General features: G+C 52.9%; 1 protein-coding gene across 3 annotated transcripts in view; it reads left to right on the top strand.

Moving 5' to 3' along the window:
• TM2D3 (TM2 domain containing 3) overlaps window positions 1-25,540 on the top strand; it is a 44,274-nt gene that overhangs the window by 9,370 nt on the left and 9,364 nt on the right. The window contains exon 6 of one of the 3 annotated variants that reach the window (XM_066239495.1): window positions 4,224-4,957. The exons of the other annotated variants lie outside the window; for them this stretch is intronic. Within the exon in view, the coding sequence (XP_066095592.1) occupies window positions 4,224-4,242 (19 nt within the window). The 3' untranslated portion in view covers window positions 4,243-4,957. Of the gene's footprint in view, window positions 1-4,223; window positions 4,958-25,540 lie in introns of those variants that run through there. 3 annotated transcript variants of the gene reach the window in all.

Genomic DNA, 25,540 nt, shown 5'->3' with positions numbered 1-25,540 from the left:
AGCTTTGTTTCCAAATCTTAAAAACCTTCTCCGAGGCGATATGAGCCTTTGGAGCCTGAAGGGTGAGAGCATCCTCAGTGATGCTGCCTGTCCAGGGTGTTGAGCTGGTGGCCTCCACGGTGGGACTGCCTGGAAAGTGCAGGTTTCCAAATGCAGCTCACAAATTTGTGAGCGACAAACACACCATGGGCTCCTAAGATTATATGCAAAGGGCACCAGAAAAGCACGTGTGATCTTTCTAGCAAACCCCATGGCCTCTGCTGGCAGGTAAATGTCTTATTTGGGTGTAAGCTGCCATCTCCGATGAGGGGCTGTTAGGTCGGGGACCCCTGCACACGTGGGGCCCCAATGGGTGGGTTTCGGGAAATTCAGAGTTTATCACTGCAGCTGCCGCAGGTCCTTGGTTCACTTTAGAGTCCTCGCCTTGCTCTGCCTGACGTCCACCTGCCCTGGAGACCCCTCCTGGGCAGCTGCCGCCTCCTTTATCTCTAGCTCCCCATGTCCCCAGCACACTGTCTTGCACATGGTGGCTCATGTTTGCTGAGCACGTTAATGCCACAGGTGTCTCAGGAAGACAAGCGCCCGAGTGGAGTCCTGGACCCAGGGACCATCTTTTCAGTGAGGGAAGGATGAGGACTCTAGGCTTAAGCTAAACATGTATAAGCATTTCCATGGATTTTTGGATATAGTGGTAAAATACAGCTGAATCACAACATCTTCCTTTTCATACTTGATGACATGAACCCAATATAGTCAACACTGGCACCATCCTTCCCACAACAACAAACAAACAAAAAACATGAAAAACCCAGCAGCAAACAAAAAAACAATAGAATGTCAAAAACATCCAAAAATGCTAAGAGAAGAATAACATTGCTCTGGTGCTACTCCTGCAAAATGGTCACTTCTCCTCTATGCCCTGGCCAGGAATCAAACCCAGGGTGTCCACAGGCCGGCTGATGCTCTGCCACTGAGCCAACCAGCCAGGGCCAGGTCTTGGTTTCTTATCTAATCTGTTCATCTCTGTCTTTTAATTGGGAATTTTAGACCATTTACATTTAATACCACTAGTGATGTGGTCGGATTTAAATCTACTATCTTGTTAGTTGTTTTCGCTTTGTTCCATCAGTTCCTCTTTTTCCTTTCTTTCCTGCCTACTTGTGGATTAGTTGAGTTAAAAAAAAAAAAAAAAAAAAAATTTTCAGCCATTTTTCTTCAGAACACTTTTTCACCCCTACATTTTCTCTTTTTTTCCTGAAACTCAAATGATACAAACATTAGATTTTTCTTGTTGGTTCCACAGTTTGCTGAGGCAGTCTTCTTTTTTTCCCTTCTTTTAGCCTATTTTCTCTCAGTTCAAATTGGAACAACCCTCTTTGAGTTCACTAATTCTTCCCTTCTTTCCTCTCTCCTCTCCAGTTAACTCCTGAGCCTGTCTAGTGAGTTTTAATTTTCAGTTATTACACTCTGAGTTATAGGGTTTCCTTGTAGTTCTTTTTACCTGCTATTTACATGCTGAGATGTTTTTATTTGTTTGAAGAGTGTTCATAATTGCTCATGGGAGTGTTTTTACAATTGCTACTTTAAAATCCTTGTCAGATAACCCCAACTTCTGAGTTGAGTGCTGACACCTTTTGATGATCTTTCCTCCCTCAAGTGACCACTCCAGGTTCTTGGATGTGACAACATTTTTTGTTTTTTTGTTTGTTTTCTGAAACCTGGACATTTGGAGACCTGATCTTTTCTCTCCTCTCTAATCCTCTGTTGAGGTGCAGTGTGCTGGTCTGGGTTGGGGTCCAGGTCAGGCTTCCTTTTGGGCTTCACTGTACATGTGGGCGAGAGGACTGGGTGGCCTTCTTGCAGTGTCTCCGGCCTCTGCTTCACAGGTGGGGTGGGTCACAGGAACCGGAGGCTGTCTGTGCTCCGCCAGCAGCTGGCCTCTCCCTGCAAATGCGCCGGCCTGCCCTCCCCCTTCTGCAGGGTGGGTGCTGGCATTTCTCTTCAGAGCACTCAGTGATCTCATGAGAAACTGCAAACTTCTGAAGTCAGCTCTTCCAGACTTGCGCTCTGGCCCTCCCTTGACCTCTAATGATTTGCAAAGCTCCAAGCTGACGCCTCCAGACCTGCTGGTGGCCACGTGTTTCTCCCATCTCTGCCAAAGGGCAGATAGGTGTGTGCTACATTCCTCCCTGATGGCCGGCTCCTTTGGAATTCAGCTTATGTGGCTGCCTTGCGATCTCACATATCTGATAGACTCAGAAAGATGATCACATCAGTGGACTGGCCAGTTTTTCTCATTGTTCTGAGTGGCTCTCTGCATCCAACGTGGATGCAGAGCCTGCATGTTTTAAATCACAATGACTAACTCATGTTCATTCCCCGGCAGTCATCCATCAAGAACATTACGTGAACTTCCTCTTCAGAGGACTTTAAAAGAATTTTCCAGCCATATTTAAAAGCCGCGAATGATCTGCTTTTCTTCTTGTTTTGTAACCTAATAACCAAGGTCATTAATGAATATATCATAGGTAAAAGTTTTGCCTTTGAGAAAATTGCAGCATCAACACAATCAGAAGGTTCACATTTTTCTCTTTCCTTTGGAAGTTTGAGTTATCTTTTAAATATGCATGAGCTCTTCCTACCCAATCAGGGCAGCATCTCCTGTGGATTCTGAGGGACCATGTGGTCTGACTTCTTTTTCTTCATCTTTGGTCTGCAGTGTGTGGACACAATGACAGAATGTTTCTGCGATGACTTGGGGTTCCAAGTTCAATGGCTGTGTAACATGTAACACATCACCTCAAAGCTTAGTGGCACAAAACAATCACTTCTCACAGGCACCCTGGGTCAGAAATTTGGACAGGGCACAGCTGAAGGGTTGGTTTGGGTTCCATGACACTTCTGGCGAGAGTGGGAAGGCTCAGAGGGTGGGGCCAGAGTTATCCGAAGCCTCCATCTTTGCACACCTGGCGGTTCCTCTCCACGTAGCCTTTCCACGTGGTCTCTGCGTGGGTCAGGTTGAGCGTCCTCATGGCACGGTGGTTGGCTACCTGGGGGCTGGATCGCTGTTCTCAGCCTACTCCAGAGGTCCTGCAGCGTCACTTCTACCGTGCTCCAATTGAGTCAGCCACAAAGGCCCCGTCAGGTGCAAGGGGAATGGAGGTGAACGCCAGCTTTCATCGGAGAAGGAAGCTCCAGGAAGAGCATCTGAATCTGGAAGTATGAGAGCCCGTTTGTAGGAAATACAGTCTACTACATACTATTAATCTGCAAAGTCTGCCACAGCTGGAGAAGAGACGGCGTGGAGGGGACAGAGGATGAGAGGGAATGACCGTGGTCTCCCCAAAACCCCTTGGGGCCCTCAGAGCTTTCTAGTTCACAAGTCTTTAAGACTCGGATGGGACAAGTTTCCATTATTCTTCGGTTTGCCGCATTGACAACTATTAAAGGAGTTTCTGCTTTGTTTGTGTTTTTAAGGGTTTGTCAGCCCTGAGTCCCTTTTAGGGTCATGCCAATTAGCCTTCATGTCCAAGGCTTTGCGTCAGCAGGCCCCCCACACAGGGGCTCGTGGAAGGAGGTCGGACAAGCCTGGAGTGTGTGTGCTGAGCACAGGTCTGAATTTGTCACTGAACTTTCTCCTTCTGACCTGGGGTTTGAGAGATCTTGTAGGTGGACATTTTCGGGATTTGAGTTGGGTTTGGAGGCCCTTCGTGCCAGCCGAAGAGTGTCAACCAGTAGACATTCAGGATTTCCTTCTCTGATTGTGTTCAGACGCCCATTAAACAAGTAGTCCTGTCTACGTCAGGAGTTACCCCAAGTGGCCGTCGTGACTCCAGGTTGTCCCCAGTGAAATAGTGTCATTTACCTGCGTTATGACAGTGTAGAGACATGCAGTAGCAGGCGTTCGGCCCGATGGGGCGGAGACTGGGACCGAGACAATCCCTGAGAATGGTGATGGTGGTGGAAAAAGGTGTCTGCAATCCGGTGTCTCCAGATTCCAGCCCAGCTGTCACCGCTGTGGGGCCGAGGGTCCTGCTGCTCTCTGCTGTGTGCGTCTCGAGTGTTGCTCCTCTGTGAGGAGACGTCCACAGGAAGGGCAGGCAGGGCCCCGGAGCAGCTTGGGGAGGCATCCGCGACCTCCGTCTGCTGCTCCCTGTGGACAGCCCCCTAGACGAGCAACACACACACACCGGAACCAGACTCACAGTCACCTTGCATTGCAGGCACGGTGGCCTCAAGTAGATGGTGGCTCAAGCTGTTCCAGATGTGCATGCGATTGCCAGGGCAGGCCAGGTCTGCGGACCTGGTCTCAGCTGACCCACGGTAGAGCCACTACTTCTGAAGCCCACCAATCCGAGACCACCAGCGCCTTGTCGCCTGGAGAGGTAAGCTCACCTAGCGGACTGCTCGGGGAGAAGCGTCATTCCTCTGAACCTTCCATGGTCCTGGCTGCCCAGGGTTGCTGTAACTTCCCACTCACAGCATGGGATTTTCAGTCATAGATGGACATGTCATATACCCAGACAGCCCCCGATGCTCAGAGGACGACCACAGCTGCGCTCTCGGACAGATGACCCTCTCTGTCCCATCCCCTAGCCCTGGGTGTCAGGGCCATGTCACATAGCCGGCCACCTGGGAGTTTGCTCTTTTCCTCTTTCCGCGTTCCACTACCTGTGTTAACCACCTCTTGATTAGTCCCCCAGGTGTGGTTTCTGGCCTGGACCCTGAGAAACACGACTCCTTACAAAGGAGCACACGCCCTTAACTGTCTGTTGCTTCCCCCTTCTCCTCTGGCTGCAGCGGGGCCGTAGTGATCCCAGGACAGCTGCTCTGGGGTCAGCTGCACAGACAGGTAGACTGTCCACCCCAGCTCCACCCTCATGTCCAGGGTTGTCCCTAGCAGCCAGATTCCACTCCTAACTCTCCTTCCCTGCGTCTCTTGGGCAAAAAGACGCTGATGTCCTAGGTGTGTAAGAAAAGAAGTCTTTTGAAGACTTAAGTAACTTAGATCATTTTTAATGTAATAATTATGTTGTAAGTAGATGATGGAACCAGACATTTAAAAGTCATCACTGGTTTGTGACGGTCATGGGAGACTGTAGGTTGCAGACAAGGTCCAGTGGACCAGCTGTCACTCTGTCCCCGATATGACAGACACAAGGGAACAGTTAGGCTTGATGAGTAGGCAGCAAGGTAGTGAAAAGCTTAGTCTCCAGTGTGACCTTTAACCACTCAAAGCCTTAGTTTCTTTACCTGCAAAATGGGGGTATTATTAGTCATCTCACTGGGTTGACCAGGACACCAGTGAGACAATCGACATGAAACAACCAAGCCATCTCCACATGTATTAACAATCCACTCTATTTCACAAACAAAAATTGCAAGCTCTTATGTTTTTACTGTTATCAGTAGCAGTGACTATGCTCTCAGCGTGAGGTGGCCTTAAGGTGATGGTCACCCGTGAGCTTGGGTCTCAGCTTTGCAGCTCCCGGCCCCAGTGATATCGCTGCCCCTAATAAGGGAGCAGGGGCTGGAGGGCCAACCCAGGAGACTTGCAAGACAGAACCATCCACCGGGCCCACCGCCTCCCGCCTTCCCCACTGCGGTGTGGGCAGAGGGTGCCTGGTGGGCAGGGGCCAAGCCCAGGGTGACCAGTCCCTGCCCCCTTTGTTCTTCATGGAATATGGCCAACTAAGAGGCTGGAGGGTCTCAAGGGCCAGAGCACAGACACGAGCCCCACAGGAGACCTGCTGCCCAGGGTGAGCTGGGTCCTGTCTCCCGAGCCCCCGGGGCTGTGAGGTGCGTGCATGTCCTGTTCCCCGGAGCTGCCTCCAGCCCTCACCCACAAGCGCTGACTTCAGGGCGTCATGATTGAATCGATTTGGCATCAGGTCGGCCCCCCATGGACGGTGACGATGCCATGTTGGACATTTGCTGTAATTGATCTCCGTGACCCTGTGTTGTCCACTCCTGCCACGCTGTGGCTGTGCAGCTAGAGATGCAGTGGCCTGGAGCCTCCGCCTGAGAGGCCTCGGTCACACTTCCTGTGCGGCAAGGGCTGCACAGAGTGACCCGTCCTCCACAGGGAGACCGCCAGTTCCCAGAGAAAATGGAATTGTGTTTGGAATGCTTTGGTTAAGGATGGAATTGTTTCTGATAAAATGTTAATTTGTAAGCTTGAGTGATTGTAGTTATCTGGAAAAATTAGATTTCAGTCTTTCCTGCCAGAGCTGAATTAATGAGATGTCATTTTGGTGAACTCAATCTTTTATCAAGATCTCCTTTATGGCCCTGGCCGGTTGGCTCAGTGGTAGAGCGTCGGCCTGGCGTGTGGAAGTCCCGGGTTCAATTCCTGGCCAGGGCACACAGGAGAAGTGCCCATCTGCTTCTCCACCCCTCCCCCTCTCCTTCCTCTCTGTCTCTCTCTTCCCCTCCTGCAGCCGAGGCTCCATTGGAGCAAAGTTGGCCCGGGCACTGAGGATGGTTCCATGGCCTCTGCCTCAGGCGCTAGAATGGCTCTGGTTGTAACAGAGCGACACCCTGGCTGGGCAGAGCATTGCCCCCTGGTGGGTAGAGCATCGCCCCCTGGTGGGCGTGCCGGGTGGGTCCCGGTCAGGCGCATGCGGGAGTCTGTCTGACTGTCTCTCCCCGTTTCCAGCTTTAGAAAAATACAAAAAAAAAAAAAAAAAAAAATCTCCTTTATGATATATAATCTGAGTCTGATGGACACAAGTGCCCAGAGCCATTTATCCTGCAGTTAACATGTTTTCCTGTTTCTACAAGTCACTGTCCTGTCTGCTCCAGGGTCAGAAGCTGCTGCCTTATCTGTGTGATCATCACACACACACACACACACACACTCAGTCACTTGCATGCACACTGAGTCATGCATTCACACACAGTCACACGCATGCACACTCGGTCACACACATGCGCTCACACACACACACACACACACACACACACACGCTGACTCACGCCGCACCCCTCTGGGGCTGTAGGTTACATTTCTTACACCTCCTGCGTCCTGAGTGATCACACGGCGGTGTCTGGTCATGTTGGGCCCGCGCTGGGCTCACTCGTTCCCAGACCTGGCCTGCTGCTGGGCAGACACAGCAGCGGAGGTGTAACTGGCGGGCAGGAGGGGGCGTGTGGGGACGCCTGTGCACAAACCAGGCTGCGGTGGGGCTGAGACGCTGCTGTTCTGGAGGCTCAACATGACTTCCTGCAGCTCTGGTGTCAACAGGGGATGTTGGAGCCTCACTCTGACGATACCTGAGACATCTTTCTTAAAAATAATTGATTAGACAGTTATACAGTATGTCCGTAAAGTCATGGTGCACTTCTGACCGGTCACAGGAAAGTAACAAAAGACGATAGAAATGTGAAATCTGCACCAAATAAAAGGAAAGCCCTCCCAGTTTCATACCTATTCAGTGCAGTTTGATGTGGGCTCCATTTGTTGCCCTACACACATCCAAACAATAGTGAAGTTCTTGCCACACACGGGTAAGGACGTCTGGTGTAACAGAGTGAATAACGTCTGTGATTCTCTGTGTTTTTTTTGTTTTAGTTTTTTTGTTTTTTATTTTTTTGCATTTTTCTGAAGTTGGAAACGGGGAGGCAGTCAGACTCCCTCATGACCCGACCGGGATCCACCCGGCATGCCCACCAGGGGGCGATGCTCTGCCCAGCCAGGGCGTCGCTCTGCCGCAATCAGAGCCATTCTAGCGCCTGAGGCAGAGGCCATGGAGCTATCCCCGGTGCCCGGGCCAACTTTGCTCCAATGGAGCCTTGGCTGCGGGAGGGGAAGAGAGAGACAGAGAGGAAGGAGAGGGGGCAGATGGGTGCTTCTCCTGTGTGCCCTGGCCAGGAATCAAACCCAGGACTCCTGTACACCAGGCCGAGGCTCTGCCACTGAGCTAACCGGCCATGGCCTGTGATTCTCTGTTTTAAGTGATTAACGTTGTTGATATGTTCAATGTACTCATGTTGCCTCACATAACCCCAAAAGTAAAAGTCTAAGGGCGTCAGATCTGGGGATCGTGGTGACCATGGCTTGACAGAACCCCTGCCTCTCCACCGCCGGGGGAATGTTCTACCCAGAAACTCACGAACAATGGTGGTGTAGTGTGGAGGAGCGCCGTCCTGTTGAAAGATGACACCTTCTGGAAATTGTGGCACTGCATAAAATTCCAACATGTCAAGATAGGACTTTGCCGTCACAGACGGCTCCGCGAAAAAAAATGGGCCTGTCACCTTATCATGCATCAGGCCACACCACACGTTCACTTTAGGGGTGTTACGTTCGTACTCAACGTAGGCATGAGGATGTTCAACAGCCCATATTCGGACGTTACGACGATGAACATGTCCACAGATATGGAAGGTCGCCTCATCGCTTAACACAATCTTCTGCAGACATCTTGCATCATTGTCCATCTCATGAAGCATATCTGTAGCAAACGCGCATCGTGTGGGTCTGTCCGCTGGTTTGATAGCGTGCAACAGCCACAATCTGTACCCCGTAAAACAGAGATGTTTCTTTAACACCTTATGAACTGTAGTCTTGCTTAGGTGTAATTGTCGAGCACACGCACGCACAGATTTTTTAGGGCTCCTTAGGTAGCTATCCCGTATAGCCTCTACAGACTCGTCACTGACTGATGGCCTACCAGAACGGGGTTTCTCCACCAAACTGCCGGTTTCCTTCAACTGCTTATCCCACCGAGTAATGTTATTCCTATGTGGTGGCGCTTCATTATAAATGCGCCGATATTCACATTGCACTTTGGTCACGGATTCAAATTTAGCGAGCCACAGAACACACTGAACTTTCCTCTGTACCGTCCACATCTCGACTGGCATGGCCGTGGGCTGCTCCGCTGTATACACGGTGTTACGTCATCATCTGCGCATGCGCACATGCTGCCACATCATCCTACAGAAACTGGGAGGGTTTTCCTTTTATTTGGTGCAGATTTCACATTTCTATCGTCTTTTGTTGCTTTCCTGTGACCGGTCAAAAGTGCACCATGACTTGATGGACACACTATATGTTACAAAGTGACCCCCACCCAGTAAGTCTTGCCCCCACCTGACACCGCACTACTTATCACAGCATTCCTGACTGTTGCCTGTGCGGGACACAGGTCCCCAGGACAGTTCTGAGACAAATAAAGGTAAACAAGTGTCTTCTGTTCTTCATAACAGACCCCTTTCAACTGCTGCTGCGTATGTTAACGGATAAGCTTTGGAAAGCTCCTCGATAACCACAAGATGGGGGGGGGCTGCCCAGACATTCGTGGTGCGATCAGAAGGGGGACTTCCAGCCCCGCTCCCTGACCTCTGGGGCTGTACCAGTCTCTAGCAGCCAATGACTTTGTCACACCTGGCTGGGGAAGAACCCATAAGAACCCAAAAGGGGGGGTTCACGGAGCTCTGGGTGGGGAACACGAGACTTGGGAGAGTTCTCTCTGAGCACCGACTTCCTGGGCGTGTCTGGTGGGAGTGGGTGTGCGGAGAGGAAGTAAGAGGACAGGTGGACTGGGAGGGCACTAGGCACACCCTCACTTTAGGGGGAGGGTCTGGTCAAGAGCAGGCGGTGGGCTCGGCAGCATGGATGGTGGCAGGCTGTGTGTTTGCAGAGTGGGGGGACTGTCTGCTGCCCCCGGAAACGGGGGGCCAGGCTGTAACTGTGCCTCCTCCTGGGGAAGCACAGAGCAGATGCCCGGGGTCCCGCAGAGTCAGGGCTCAGAGAAGACGTGTCAGCTTTCCTGGTCAGTCACCTGGACCCCCCAGCCTGCGCTCTGGCACATGACTTCAGGAGCTGACAGACAAGACCATGGAGAACAACAGAAAGGCTCAGAAACATCTAGTCTCATAATTTCCCAACAATAGGCAAGATGAGTATCTAGCATCTGTTAGGTGTTTTATACCATAGGTATCATTTTCCTTAGAATCTCCTCCAGGTAGATGATACCTTATCACAAAGCAGAACACTTGAGCTACTCAGCTGAGTGGGCACACTCTGCCACTGAGGCTGCCGGGGAGCCTCTCTGCGTGGCCTTCTATCCCAGGACACCTTTGTTCCCCTCCCAGCCCACAGAACAGGGGTTCTGCATTTCTGTGCTGAGGATTATATATGGAAACATCCTTTCATTTTTGGATCCTGCAGATATGGTGCACACAAATTTAGGAGCTGAAAGAACACCTTAATTTATATTCCTGGCCTGTGCGGGTGGGGTTTTTAAACTCCCTTTTCCTTTTTTGCAAATGGGAGGGTAGTAATATTTACCAGCAAGCGAGAATCCCGGAGGCCTCAGCAGCAGACACTGTATCTGAGGGGAGGTTGTCTGGCACGGTGCCAAGAGGCCAGCAGGCTCTGCTCCCTCCGAACAAACCGCTGGAGGACTGTCAAAGTCTGTGGCCTTCCCTTCTTAGGAAACTCAGCCCGAGAATTGTTACGCTACCCCTGGGGGGTCTGCACATGAGTCTTCCCCAGGGTCCTGGGAGCCCTGCCTTGTTCAAGTCTGTACCTGAACCCAGTGGTCCTCGTCAGGAAGTAGGTGTCATGGACACTGGTCATTGGTCACTGGGGTTGCCCATATCTCTTTGACACACTTCAGGCATTTCCACAGCCCCTCGTTCTGAACCCTGACTTTCCTTCCACTTGAAAATACTTTTCCAGCTTTTTTTTGTTTTTTGACAGACTCAGAGAGAGGGACAGATAGGGACAGACAGGAAGGGAGAGAGATGAGAAGCATCAATTCCTCATCGTAACATCTTAGTTGTTCATTGATTGCTTGTTCAATGATTGCTTTCTCATATGTGCTTTGACCGGGGGGCTACAGCAGAGCCAGTGACCCCTTGCTCAAGCCAGTGACCTTGTGCTTCAAGCCAGTGACCTTTGGGCATAAGCCTTCAACTATGGTGTCATGGGGTTTTTTTTGTTGTGTTTTTTTTTTTGTTTTTTTTGTATTTTTCTGAAGCTGGAAATGGGGAGAGACAGACAGATTCCCGCATGCGCCCGACCGGGATCCACCTGGCACGCCCACTAGGGGCGACGCTCTGCCCACCAGGGGGCGATGCTCTGCCCCTCCGGGGCGTCGCTCTGCCGCGACCAGAGCCACTCTAGCGCCTGGGGCAGAGGCCAAGGAGCCATCCCCAGCGCCCGGGCCATCTTTGCTCCAATGGAGCCTTGGCTGCGGGAGGGGAAGAGAGAGACAGAGAGGAAGGAGGGGTGGAGAAGCAAATGGGCGCCTCTCCTATGTGCCCTGGCTGGGAATCGAACCCGGGTCCCCTGCACGCCAGGCCGACGCTCTACCGCTGAGCCAACCAGCCAGGGCCAGTGTCATGTTTATGATCCCACGCTCACACCATTGACCCCCGTGCTCAAGCTGATGAGCCTGCACTCAAGCCGGGACCTCAGGGTTTCGAACCTGGGTCCTCCACGTCCCAGCCTGACGCTCTGTCCACTGCGCCACCACCTGGTTAGGCTTTTCCAGTTTTTTCGATGATAATTTTGTAAGAATGCTTTCTTTATTTTTTTATTTTTCTGAAGCTGGAAGCGGGGAGGCAGTCAGACAGACTCCTGCATGCGCCCGACCGGTATCCACCCAGCTGGCCCACCAGGGGGCGATGCTCTGCCCATCCGGGGCGTCGCTCTGTTGCGACCAGAGCCACTCCAGCGCCTGGGACAGAGACCACAGAGCCATCCCCTGCGCCCAGGCCATCTTTTGCTCCAATGGAGCCTCGGCTGCAGGGGGGGAAGAGAGAGACAGAGAAGAAGGAGAGGGGGAGGGGTGGAGAAGCAGATGGGCGCTTCTCCTGTGTGCCCTGGCCGGGAATCGAACCCGGGACTCCTGCATGCCAGGCCGACGCTCTACCACTGAGCCAACCGGCCAAGGCTAGAATGCTTTCTATAGAGAGAATCAAAAGATAGCCGAAGCCTTCCTTTCGCACTGTTGATTAAACTTTGATTTTCTTATTGAGAGTTCAGAAAAGTTATTTTCAGCTTCACAATTTGTCATTAATGACCTGTCATGTAAATTGGATAATTTCCAGTTTGGAGAACTGTCTCTCAAGGTCCTGTCACATGCGAGCTGCAGGATTGCGAAGTGTTTCCGGTTTCTTGTGCGGCGCCCTCTGCAGCGTTCTTTCCAGATTCCGTTTGTTGTCCAGATGCCAGCAGTGTCTTCTTGTCCCTTGCCAGGTGAATCAGCACACAGTGGGCAGCGAGCAAATTTGTGGAAGTCATTCCCACACCAGGCACTTCAGTAATTTTACTACATCCTGAAGTGACTGTGAATCATATGACTGTCTCCTTGTCACTCAGAGGAGATGTGTCCCCAGTTCCGTTCCCTGAACCACAACCATCCCAGAATCACTCAACAAGAGGGGACATGGGATGGCGGAACTCAGAGTAGAAACAGAGGCTCAGTGAGCCTGGATGCCCACCCTTGCCAGACTGTATGGCAAAGCTCTCCCTGTTGGGCTGGCGCCCCCAAAGACTGAGTGGGGACCTGGGGCTGGCAGTAGGGATTCCTCCTGACAGTTCCAGATGAAGGCGGAACCACAGTGCAAGTGTGTGTCACTTATTTGCTGTATTCTCCAAACGGGTGGAAAACCTTTGAAAGTGGAATTCCAAGTAAGCAGGTGGGGCACTGGCCTGGCACCTTCTCCGGGCTCTGCCTTGAGCCAGACAGCCGGCTGTGAGCATAGCAGTTGGTTGTTCTGAGCAGCAAGTTCTGTAACTCAGTGGTCCCCAACCCCTGGGCCACGGACTGCTACCAGTCCATGGGCCATTTGGTACCTGTCTTCAGAGAAAGAATAAATAACTTAAATTATTTCCATTTTATTTATATTTAAGTCTGAACGATGTTTTATTTTTAAAAAATGACCAGATTCCTGGCCCTGGCTGGTTGGCTCAGTGGTAGAGCGTCGGCCTGGCGTGCAGGAGTCCCAGGTTTGATTCCTGGCCAGGGCACACAGGAGAAGCGCCCATCTGCTTCTCCACTCCTCCCCCTCTCCTTCCTCTCTGCCTCTCTCTTCCCCTCCCGCAGCCGAGGTTCCATAGGAGCAAGGTTGGCCCGGCCACTGAGGATGGCTCCATGGCCTCTGCCTCAGGCGCTAGAATGGCTCTGGTTGCAACAGAGCGACACCCCGGATGGGCAGAGCATCGCCCTCTGGTGGGCATGCCGAGTGGATCCCGGTTGGGCGCATGCGGGGACTGACTCCCCGTTTCCAACTTCAGAAAAATACAAAAAAAAAAAAAAAGACCAGATTCCCTCTGTTACATCCGTCTAAGACTCACTCTTGACGCTTGTCTCAGTCACGTGATACATTTATCCGTCCTATCCTAAAGGCCGATCCGTGAAAATATTTTCTGACATTAAACCAGTCTGTGGACCAAAAAAGGTTGGGGACCACTGCTGTAACTGATAAAATACCACCTATGCATGATGTGACTTATTATTTTCTAACCCAACAGGAAGCAGGGTGGTTGGAAGTTGCATGATGGTTCAGCCCTCTAAATGGACTTTTCTAAGAGTCTCTGTTCTGAGACGGTGGCAGCTCAAAGTGGCACTGCCCAAGCCCACGTGTCCCCAGCAGGAGGAAAGGAGACAGCGCAAGAGCGTTTTCCTTCCATGACCTCCTCTCGCCAGGGAGGGAAATGCTCCCCAGCATGACCACCTCCCTCCTGAGTCACTCCTTTTTCCGGGGGCCTGGCCACCCAGCAGTAACTGGAGTTTTGTGTCACACAGCAGTCAGCCCCTGTGGGGAACTGGCTGTGCTGTGGATATTCTGTGCCTTCTGGGTGCAACGTGACAGGGGTTTTGTGGACAGCCCTGACCACACTCAGCCCCTTTTCCATCCAGAGAAAGAACAGTCACATCACAAAGAAGGGGACATTCTCGGCAAGACGCCCGTCCCAGATGTTTGCTGCACCACCTCCATCTCTAGGACAGAGACACAGAAGTCCTCTGGCTCCCTCGGAACCTGTCTGTGGGAACACCGGGCCTGCCGCAGTGCCGAGGGATGAGCCGATCACCAGCAGATCCACCTTTGCTCTCTGTCTGGAGCAAGGTCCTTGAGACATTCTTCATCTGTTCCCTGGGGAGCTGGGAAGTGCCCAGACGCCCCTGCGTGCATGTGGCACTTAGATATAAGTGTCTGTTAAATTTCTCCTGCAGTTTAGGGAACCATCACTGGTTGGCTGTCTTGGTCAGCTTTGGGATATTGGTTTGAAAAAGGGTCATAAATTTTATTTTCAATTTTGTTTCTGTGGCTTTTATACTTTAATGCGCCCCTGCAGACCCACTGAGCCTGGCGGTCAGGGGAAGGAGAGAACGAGTCCTGCTCCCCGGGGGGTGGGGGGGTGGGGGGGACATCATCCTCAGGAGGAGTGCTGGGTCTCTCTCCTTGTGGGGGGTGTCAGGCTAAGTTTGGGCGTAAATCAGTGGATGGTGAAGGGCTGAAGGTGCATATGCTTTGGCCACTTCCGAGGAGGCTGCCCTTCCTTCCTGCTCTCAGGTGGGGGCTGACACGCCCCTCTGGCCGCAGCTGCTGACATGGCTCACATCCAGCCAATCAGAGAGCTCCACCCCTTTTGAAGGGGCGGGCAACCAAAGCTGGACCAATCACAGTCTTCACTGGGGCTACTGGGCAGCAGGCTGCCTGGCCCCTGGATCTAGCTGTGCCTGAAGGTTCTGCTCCCATGGCAGCCAAGGCTTCCCCACCTGCGCCCTTTTAAACAGGAGCTATTTTGAGTTGGAATTCTGTCTCTTGCAGCTGAAAGAGACCTGAATAACACGCGGGTCTTCTGGGTACTAAACGCAGGCTGTGCATAAGGTGTCCCCTCCACAAAGTGTCGTTTGAACAGTGGGGCACAGCCTCACTCTGGCACCTGCCAGGGTTGTGCAAGGCATTGCCCTGGCCTTGCTTCCGGCTCGCTCTCCCGTGAGATGAGCTTCCCACTCTGGAGATGTGAGGGGATGAAATGAGAATGCAGAGATGGGACGGAGGTGTGAAGGCTGACCACTCCTAGTCTGTTTACCGAGGCCCCAGAGCTCTGCGACGGTGGTTCTATGGGGTCCAGATGGGTTTCCTTTGTTCACCTTGCTCCATGCCGGTGCCCTCCTGGGGCTGGAAAGTCCAAACCTGCTTTTCTCAGACGCACTGGCCCTGGGCTATTAGTAGAGGTGTGACAGGTGCCAAGTACCTGGACAGGCAGGTGAGACCGAGGGCAAGTTCCGTGGTGGCAGTAACCTGCGCAGTGAGAGGCTGGCAGAGGGTGTCCGTGTGGCTGTGTGCGTGGTGCAGTGCTGTGGTTCAATGGTGGCAGTAACCTGCGCAGTGAGAGGCTGGCAGAGGGTGTCCGTGTGGCTGTGTGCATGGTGCAGTGCTGTGGTTCAATGGTGGCAGTAACCTGCGCAGTGAGAGGCTGGCAGAGGGTGTCCGTGTGGCTGCTGTGCGTGATGCAGTGCTGTGCACTGCCTACCTCCCCACCCACAAGGTCTCTGTCCAGCCTGGAAGCTTTGCAGGACTTTCTCCTTGTCCTGGTGGCTCTGCAATCCATCACGTGGGGTTAGACAGAGAGATCTTCGTGCAACTCCCAGCAGGTGGTGATTTCAATGATAAGGAGATTTATTGGGCCCTGTAATAAGGAGCCCCAAAGGGGGACAGTTCCAGAGCTGGCCTGCCTCGCCATCAGCACCCCCCCCGTCCCCCCTCTCTGCTGACTCGATGTGTCAGTGGCGGCCAGGGCTGCGTGACCCCAGTCTTCACTCCCTGCTTCACTCCCTGCCTCCCTGTGTTCAGAGTGGAGGGAGCGCCATCTTATCTTCACTTCTTATTTAAGAACGAGGAGATCCATCACAGGCTCCTTCCTGAGTGACTTCTCCTGTCTCTCACTGACCAGAATCGGATCATATGGCTCCCCTTGGGCCTGTGACTAGAACACCACATTTGAACGAGACCAGTACAGCTGGTCCCTGGGCTGGGGCTGCACAGAGGACATGAAAACTTAAAAAGAAAAAAAAAAAGAGTCTAAGTTCTGTTCTAGGGAGGAGGGAGGGAATTGCTGTTGAGTAATGGGCCGTGTGCTTTATTTATAGTGTTCAATTATTATTTCATGCTTTTAAAATGAACATTTAAAACTTTGACAGCAATCATCTCAAAACTATGCAAAGCATCTCAAAATGTTCACAGCCATTTCCCTTTTGTTCTTCTTTAAACAGTGGTGTGATGAGTATAACATGGTTTCCGTGGGTGTGGGATATGTAGACAGGCAGACGGATGGACAGACAGACAGGCAAGTAGGTAATAAAGAACCAGCATTAGTGACTGTATCATTGTTTGTTCAGTGCGCCCTCTGTGCTCTTACAGGGACAGAATATGGCTCTGGCCCAATGGGAAGCATTTTCTGTTTTGAAATTTTACAGAAAGTAAATGTCCACTCCGTGCCCACAAGTCTGAATGTTTGTGACCTGTGCCCTGAGACTCACCCCTAGTATTTTGCTGTTCTCATTCTAAAAGCTTGACCATGGGTTATCTGGGCAAAGGGTGCTGAAGATGAGGCTCAACTCCCATGCAGCTTCACCTGTGCCCTCCGTGCCCTTGAAGGACAAAGGCCCAACTGTACACACAGTCTGAAAGGTGGCGGGCACTTTTCTGGGCATCAGCTGTGGTTAAACTGCCCTGGTCTGAAAATCTCGGGGAACTCTGTAAGGGGAGAATGTGCTTAGGCCTTTTAACTTACTTTTCTTAAGCGAGGCCTCAGAGATGTGTGGTAAGTGTCACCTGTGTGGAACTGAGGCATTTCAGCCAGAAGGACGGTTGTCTTCTTAACTCTAGGACGTTTTCTCCTGATTTGGGGGCAGTTCTGTAACATTGATTATAGGGAACTAGAGAGAAGTTGAGCCTCTCTGAACAGAGATGACGCGTTCTCTAATAGGTGACCGGGGAATAATTTTCACATTTCTAATAAAACAGCATGTGTAGTTCTAAACACCGAAGCATTCACTTTGGCTGATATGACAAACCGTCTTTCTGGCCTCAGCCAGGACTTCTCACGTTGCCCTCTGAGGCTAGAGTTCACCCATGCTCCCCCCAGAGCTTGCTACACGGCTGTGTCTTGAGTTTTCTATTTTAGATATTACCCACTGACCACCCCTTCCCACTTCCTGTCCACATGTACTGCCCCTTGGGCAAGTCCTGTTCCGTCTATAATGAAGTCTGTACGTGTTTGTGTTTACAGCATGAAACTGTTCTTCACAACTGAGTCAGATTGTGTACAATAGTCATTTTTTCTGAGGGGGGGAGTACAGGTTTTTGTCTTTTCTAAATTTAAATTTTTTCTAACTTTTTTTTTTTCTATACTAATCTCTAATTTATCACCAAACTGATTGTGGAACTCTTGAATGTGTCCAGACCTATCCACACTGGGGCCAGGTCTCCCAGTCCTGGGCTGCTGCTCCAGCCTGGCCTTGCCGCCCGGGCCTGCCGGACAGCTGACCTCCTCGGACTCGAACATGCTTCTTGGCATGTCCGTTCCCTCTCTCTTACAGAGAGATCCCTGTTTTCTGATACTCCAGAATTCTTTCTCAATTTACATATTCATTTTTAGTCCAAATATAACTCAGAGACCATAAAATTCACCATGTTGAAGTATACGAGTCAGTAGTTTTATTATATTCACAGAGCTGTGTTACTGTATGTTTCACCCCCCCCCCCAGAGAAGCCCATCCCCATCAGCAGTCACCCCAATCCTGCCTCCCCCGACCGGAAAGCCACCAACGCCTCTTGTCTCTGGATTTGTTTGTTCCTGGCACTTCAGCCAATGAAAACCACATTAATACATGGCGTTCTGAGTCTGACTTCTTTCCCCTAGAGCAGGGGTCTCAAACTCAACTCAGCATGTGGGCCGCAGAGCAAGATCACAGCCATTCGGCGGGCTGCACTAGGTCTACAAAAGGCAACTGTTATGCAACACTTTCTCACTGCAGTTGAAAACAAAAAAAAAATCAGTACAACAAGCACAATCGTACATGCAGTTTACTCAGTGTCACAAAACGACCAGAAACTGTAGTTTGCATCACAACTGCTGTTAACTAAGCTAATATCTAGCTAGGATGCTAGAGAAATGAAAAATACAAGTAGGCCCCTAGGCTTACTTAATTTTATCCAAAATATTTTGAACTTTGTGGATTAGTCTGCGGGCCGCACAAAATTGTTTGGCAGGCTGCATGCGGCCCGCGGGCCACGAGTTTGAGACCCCTGCCCTAGAGTGATGTTTTTCAGGTCCATGTATGTGGTAGCTTCGTTCCTTTGAATGGCCAAATAATATTCCACTGCATGAAACAGCACATTCTGCTCATCCATGCGACAGTTGATAGACACTGCTACACAATTCAAACCAAGCCCGCTGGTTCTTCTTGTCAGGAGAGCGCCTCCATCCACAGGAGGAGGAGGTCCAGACACGCAACATGGCTTCCCATTCCCTGGGAGAGACGGTCAGACAGCGCTCCGTCTGAGAAGGGCCAGCCCAAGAGAAGCTCTTAGTCAGTCTGCCACCCTGGGTCCCTCTGGCAAAGATAATCGGTGGCTACAGCTTCTGTTACAGTCTGAGCACCATGCATCCAATTCCAGGACCTCTGTGCCAGGCCGCTGAACTCCGTGCTGTACTCCATACGTGACGGAGACTTCATGTCCCGGGCCTGACAGGGTTCTTCTTGAGTCTGGAGTGGATGAAGGGAAACCTGGTGCAGTTGCTGAGATTCAAGCACGGGTTCATTTCCTGTGCGAGCGACTCCGTGCAGTGCTGTCTCTCTGTGGAGGACACACAGGGAAGGAAGAGGCTCTCATCGTTTTTCAGTGATTTGCTTGTGACAAAGTCAACATTTCTTTTTACTTTTGACACTGACGAAGGCTTTCGACTCTCCTCTGAGTGGGTTTTCGGTAGTTTGTCCCACGAGTGGCCGCCCTTTCCGGCCTGCTGCTGAGCTCCTCTTACTCCCAAGGTCCTGCAAGCACCTGGCAAGTGTCCACAGCACTGTCCCGGGCACCAGGGGCACCCTCCCCTGCATGATGGACACCCACAGCCTGTTTTCCTATAGTGTTTAACAAAGAAAAAAGGTCTCTGTTGGAGTGTTTCTTTGGGGAAGAAGCAAAACTGTTTTCACCAGAAGCTTCTCGAGCCGGTTAGATGCACACGTGAGCTCCGTGAGCAGGGGAAGGGCCGTGTGAGGACGGAGGGACCGGCGGTGTGGGGACATGGAAGGGGGCGGAGGGGCAGCCCACTCTTCCCTGTGAACCGAGAGCTTCCTGTTGCAGAGGAATTGCAGACGGAGGCCCAGCCAAACACGTCTTCCCAGGCCCAGCCTCTGGCTTCTCGTTCTGCTGGCTTGACCGTGAATAAAAATAGGTGAGGAGGCCCTGTTCTCTTTTCTTTTACTGTTGTTTCTGGCTGAGCCACAGCCTCCGAAATCCTAGCCTCCAGAGGCCGTGGCTGAGGGCCGAGACCAGTGTTGCGAGGTGACCGGTAGCCCGGACCCTGTTACCTCCGTGTGTGAGTGAGGGACACGCTGGGCCTCACGCCCTCAGAACTCAGGGAGGGCATTACAGCTGACCACTCACTAGAGGAGTGTTTTTATTTTCAATATGTTTATCTTCAACCTCTTATAAGATGAAATTTCAACTATTTAGTGTCCCCCACATGTTTCCTGTTCTGTAAAGATGGAGTTTCAGATATCTCAACCTAGCAGACGGGTTGGTCAGGAGTGGCCTGAGCACGGAGCATCTATCATTCGGATAAAGGAGATTTTTTTTTCAGTCTATTTCAGTCTTTCTTTTTTTTTTAAACAGACAAACTGTATAATCCACTTGGCTACTGTATTGATTAAGACTGTTTTCCTTGCAAGTGAACGACCCCCGAGTCAAACCATCAGCAAGGGGAAACTAATATAGTCACGAGTATAAATTAGGATTCTTAGTGGCAGACTAGACTACAGAACCCACTCTCATTTGTGTCAGAGACGGGCATTTGTGGCCACGTATTGTGTGCTTGATGGAATCTCTGGGCGGCCGAAGGACCCGAGCATGGACCCTGCAGCTAGGACTGATGTCTGAGTGGACCGTAGGGCTTGTCTCTGAGAGCCCCACTGTGGCTTCTGTCCCCGCTCACAGCTCAGGGCCAGGGCAGTGGGCCCTCTGCCTCATCTGCTCAGGAATCTCCCTGCGTGCGGCCAGCAGCTTGGGGTGCTTACCTCTAGCCGCCAGGTATTCTGCAGGGACTCGGACCTGGCAGGACCCGGTCACATGAGAAATCCATGCCGCAGTGGAGCCTGGGAAATACCGACTTAGCTCTGTGTCCTCCAGATTGCTGCACGGGAGTTCGGACTAGTGTGAGGTCCAGGCTGCAAGGCCTGCAGAGCAGTACCCGGGTGTCCCTTGGGACCCAGCAGAGGCCCAGAGAGGGTCTCAGGAGCAGAGCTGCTGCAGACCCACGCTGTGGGAAGTGAGAACTGTCATCTCCCTGTCCTGCTTCTCTCTGTCGGCTGCTGCTTTGCGTAACAGCCTCCAGCAGCCTCTGAACTTTACATCTTAATATCCAGGCCCCAGAGGGTCAAAGCCCAGTTAGTTCCAGACTCCACAGGGACGTGATGGTTGTCCCAGGGGCCCACCACAGACAAGGCAGGGCCACCGGGTGCCCAGCAGCCATTCACTTAGAAATAAAAGCAAACAGTGTTCCGAAAGGGAGACTAGCAGAGGGGAGAGCTGGGATTGTCCAGGTAAACTGGACACTAGCAGGAAGGCCAGAGTGCTTGTGGGAGCTATGTCACCCTCAGCTCTTGTCTGGCTCTGTCCTTGCTGCGTGATTGTCATCTTAGACTGTGGCAGGCCCTCTGTTCTGTGTCACAGCTGCTGGGAGCACATCAGGGTGCTGACAGTGAGTCCTCGGGGCTGTGCGCGGTCACCAGCCCCCCCGAGCATTGGTCGTGGGCAAGCCCCTCCATCCCCCGCCCTCCTGGTCTGGGATGTGGACTGGCCCACGCATGCCCTCTGCAGACGGAGTGTCTACTAGCGATGCAGCCGGGTGGCCCCCGAGGCCGTACGCTGAGGGAAGTAAGTCAGACAGAGGAAGACACACACCTGTGATTTCTCTCATATGTGGAATCGAAAACACAAAACAAATGAGTGAACAAACAGAAACAGACTTAGAGAGGAAAGACGGATGGCTGCGGTGGGGCAGGGTGGGCTGAGTGGTGAAGGGGAGGGACTGACCAGCACTGACCTGTAGGTACAGCGCCGTCGGGGTGTGGAGGACAGCAGGGAACCATCGCTCACACTGACGTATACACTGTGAGAACTGTGTGGGAGCCAGGGTCTGAAGGCCACGGGCTCTGTGACAAGTGACCTTGAAGAAACAAGGTCAGCTCTCAGATCCTGGGAGGAGGAGGAGGACTGACCAGCTCAGAGTGGGAGGGCCTTCTCCCTGCCACCTGCCCTTGGCCTTCAGTGCCCGTCACCTCAGGGGGCAAGGAGAGTGGCCCTCGCAGGACTGCTCTAACCCGACTGCAGCTCTGCCTGGTGCCCCCTGGACGAGCGGTCTCAGGAGCCCGCCCCGCCCCATCCGCCTCGGGCCGGGGTGCCTGCTGTCTTCGCTGCAGGGAAGAGCCCACGTCTGGGCCTGTGTTAGGTGTTTGCTTTCTAAATAATTTCCTTGGCTTGTGCCAAAGCAGCTATAGTACTAGGCATTTAATTAGTAATTTTTAGAATAAGGAGGTGGGTCCAAGTGTTCTTAGTGCACGAGTGGAGGAGACCTTCCCGTCGCCCTCAGGGCCACGCCGTCCCCTCTGGGCCCCGTGGTCGTGCAGGTGGCAGTTCAGGCCAGACTTAGGCACCCACAGCAGGAGGTTCAGAAAGGGGTTCTCACAGGGAATGACCCCCAGGGAGCCCCCACACACTCACCCAGTAAATGAGTAACTGGGAACTCCTGTGTGGGGACTGCGTCTCTGTGGACAGAACGGGACGTCCAGCTCCCTGCTGGTTCTAACTGGGCTGGACAGCACGACGTCCAGCTCCCTGCTGGTCCTAACTGGGCTGAACAGAACGCGACGTCCAGCTCCCTGCTGGTCCTAACTGGGCTGAACAGAACGCGACGTCCAGCTCCCTGCTGGTCCTAACTGGGCTTTCACAGCTGAGACCAGGCCAGGGCTTCCTCAGAGGTTCCCACAGTGGCCAGTGGCTGCAAGCAAACACCCTCCCCCGGGTCCTGACCGTGTGCCAGATGAGCCACGCTGCTCTAAAGAGGGAGTATTTGCCATCCGTAAATAACTGCTTTTTTTTGTTTGTTTAGGGGGGGACAGGTGAGCCACAGGAAGATATTTTTTTAGAAAGAGGAACAGTAAGCTTATTATGCCTCAAGAAATTTCTAAGGATGTCCCATACGATCTTCACAGGAAATGCCCTGTAATTTTCCTTGCCGCCTTGCCAACTTTCCTGGCTATTTTAACGATGGAGGCTTGCAGGGACGCCTGCGTGGCTTCGTCTCTGTAGTGTTTTCCACATTGTTGTCTGGGGATGGCCTCTCCTTGCTGAGTCCCTTCCATCCACGTGTGCAGCTGCTGAAGCCGGCCATCCAGACGTCTCCATGGCAGGGGCAGTGTGACGCCGGGGGCAGGCCTTTGGCCACAGTGGCCGAGACACCTAGAGGCTGCAGTCCCTCTGATGGGCTGGGGTCACAGACCCTCAGAGTCGCGTTATTTAACAGGCTGTCCTGTGACTGTGCTCTACGTGGAGCAGGTCCTGTGTCACCCACTGTCACCTGTGTGGGGGCCACTTAGACACAGCTGTGCTGGGGAAGGTCAGGGTGGGGAGCAGTGGGGTGACACTTCGTAGGAACTGAGAGCCCCATCACAAACGCCTCTAGCTTCAGGGGCCGCTGTGGAAACCTCTGAAGTGAACCTGCCCCATTTCCAGGAAGTGGACGTGCACTTGAGCTTTTCCAGGACCAAGTGGTTCTGGGCTCCAGGTTTTGGCTGGCATCCTCATCCTTTAAATACCCACTGCTGTTGACCCAGGGCCGAATGCCAGGAGAAGGTCCCCCCAGGGCCACGTGGGAATAAAGAGGCTGCTTGTCGAGGCCGTGAGACTTCCCTTTTGTGAGCACAGTAAGGGTGACGTGTGCTAAGCTGGAGGCATGGACTCTTGGTGTGGTGTGTGCTCGGTCCTCTCTGCTGGCTGCGTCCCCTCCCCCCGGGTGCCTTGTGCAACACCGTCTCACATGTTTAAGGACAGTAGTGGCTCTGACCTCATTGTGAGGTCTCAGGGAGCATTAGGAGAGGGCCCAGTTCACACGCTAGGTACTCAGGAGGTGCTGGCTGTTGGCAGTATTTTCTGGTTTTATATAAGAATAAGGGGCGTAGGCCCTGGCAGGTTGGCTCAGTGGTAGAGTGTTGGCTTGGCGTGCGGAAGTCCCGGGTTCGATTCCCGGCCAGGGCACACAGGAGAAGCGCCCATCTGCTTCTCCACCCCTCCCCCTCTCCTTCCTCTCTGTCTCTCTCTTCCCCTCCTGCAGCCAAGGCTCCATTGGAGCAAAGTTGGCCCGGGCACTGAGGATGGCTCCATGGCCTCTGCCCTCAGGCGCTAGAGTGGCTCTGGTCGCAACAGAGCAATGCTCCAGATGGGCAGAGCATCACCCCCTGGTGGGCATGCCAGGTGGATCCCGGTCGGGCACATGCGGGAGTCTGTCTGACTGCCTCCCCGTTTCCAGCTTCAGAAAAATACAAAAAAAAAAAAAACCCAAACAAGAATAAGGGGCGTAGTGTTTGACTCGATGCACCAGGAGAGGGAAACTGAGGAGAGGGCAGGGGGTTGGGGGCTGGCCCAGCACAGAGCTGGCTGTTCCCCAAGAGCTGGGAAAAGCATGCCTGCGGGGCCTCTCAGGCTCCCCTCCCACCAGCACCTGCCCCTCAGTCCTAACACACCCTCCAGGCCCACGTGGGGCAGAGTCCTTCCAGGGCCCATGTGGACTGGTCCTGCCAGGGATGTGCCCCTCAGCCCTGGCTGCAAGCGTAGGGAGGCCCCCTGGGCAGGGCAAGAACACTGTCCCATAGCTGCATGGAGTTTGCGCTTCCTGCACGTCACGTGCTTGGAGGAAGAGCAAGAGACAGAGCCCCACCTGAGGCCGCCCCCCCCCCCCCCACACCTGCCAGGTCCCTCACAGCCACATGCAGATACTCCTGGGCTGGCACTGGCTGGAGAGAGGACCAGGGCAGTGCCTGGCCAAGGCCAGTGACGACCTGTGGCCCCCGCTCCTGTATCCCTCCCCTCCCTGTCAGTCTCCCAGTCCAAGGACACAGGTTTGGGTGTTGGGGGGGGGGGCAGAGAAAGAACACTGGCATGGAATGAGAGTCAGGGGAGGTCCTCTAGCCTTGGGCAGCAGAAGTGATTGGGAGGAGGGGTCTGCGCCATTTGGGGGGGCCCATGGCTGTGGTAGCGAGGCAGTCTCCCTGGGCGTGTGCTGGCTGTGCCCACCTCCTCCTGGGTAGAGCACAGCCCTGGGGATTCAGGTAAAGGTCAGAGCCCAGCAGAAGAAGGGCGGGAGGGGCAGGGAGGGTGCCCAGACCAGAAGTCTGACACAAAGGGGGTGAAGCATGCAGGGAAGACAGTGACTGCCAGGGGCCTGGTGAACCGGCACCCCTGCTGGCCTCCACCCACCCTGCATTGGCCCTGGGTGCATGGTGCCTCACCCTCCCTGTCCAGGGTCTGTGTGCTGGGGGCACACAACCTCTCCTGAGGCCCAATAGCCCCTGTGGAGCATTCTCAGAACCTCACACGACACTGAGCCTGTTGGGGCCTCTGTGGCTGAATACTGTTTGTCCACCTGTCAGCAGCAAGGGTACTGAGCACCCTGCCAGTCACTGGGCACTGAGCAGACTGGCACACAGTGGCGGCGGCTGGCAGGGCCCAACCTTGCCATGCTGACGTCTAGAGGGAGACGAGATGATTTCCGAGTGTGGGATGATTTCCGACTGGATGAGGGGGGCACCTGGCCGGAGCAGCGTCATTCCGTGGGCAGAGTAGCATTTGCTACTTTTCTTACTGAGGTGCAGCGTGTGGATGGTGCAGGGCTCCTGCTGCGGACCAGTGCGGCTCCTAATAACGGTGCGGAATTAAGGAAACACACTTATCAAAACAAAAACGATGGGACCGGGAGGACTCTTCAAAATGCCTGGCAGTATCCGAGTGCCTTATAGCCCCAGTTTGTTTTATTATATAGCCATATGCAAACCAAGGATCTTGCTACAAAGTTGCACATCCAAAGCTAAGACAGGAACTCTCCCAAGGCAAAAACAGGATACATTAGTGAAATCTACCAACATCTGAAATAAACAAAGAGTTAGAGGAAGGGCATGTATATTGCTTCCAGCAACCCAAGGAAGCAAGAAGAGTGGGTGCAAATACTCAGCATCATAGCCAAATATGGAGATGGAGGGGGGAGAACTTAGCCTTTTGCTAAGCCTCGAATCTAAAA

The sequence above is a fragment of the Saccopteryx bilineata genome, chromosome 7 (assembly GCF_036850765.1).
Source record: "Saccopteryx bilineata isolate mSacBil1 chromosome 7, mSacBil1_pri_phased_curated, whole genome shotgun sequence".
NCBI lineage: Eukaryota > Metazoa > Chordata > Mammalia > Chiroptera > Emballonuridae > Saccopteryx > Saccopteryx bilineata.
The sequence above is the reverse complement of the archived record's forward strand: the minus strand, read 5'-3'. Positions and strand labels throughout refer to the sequence as shown.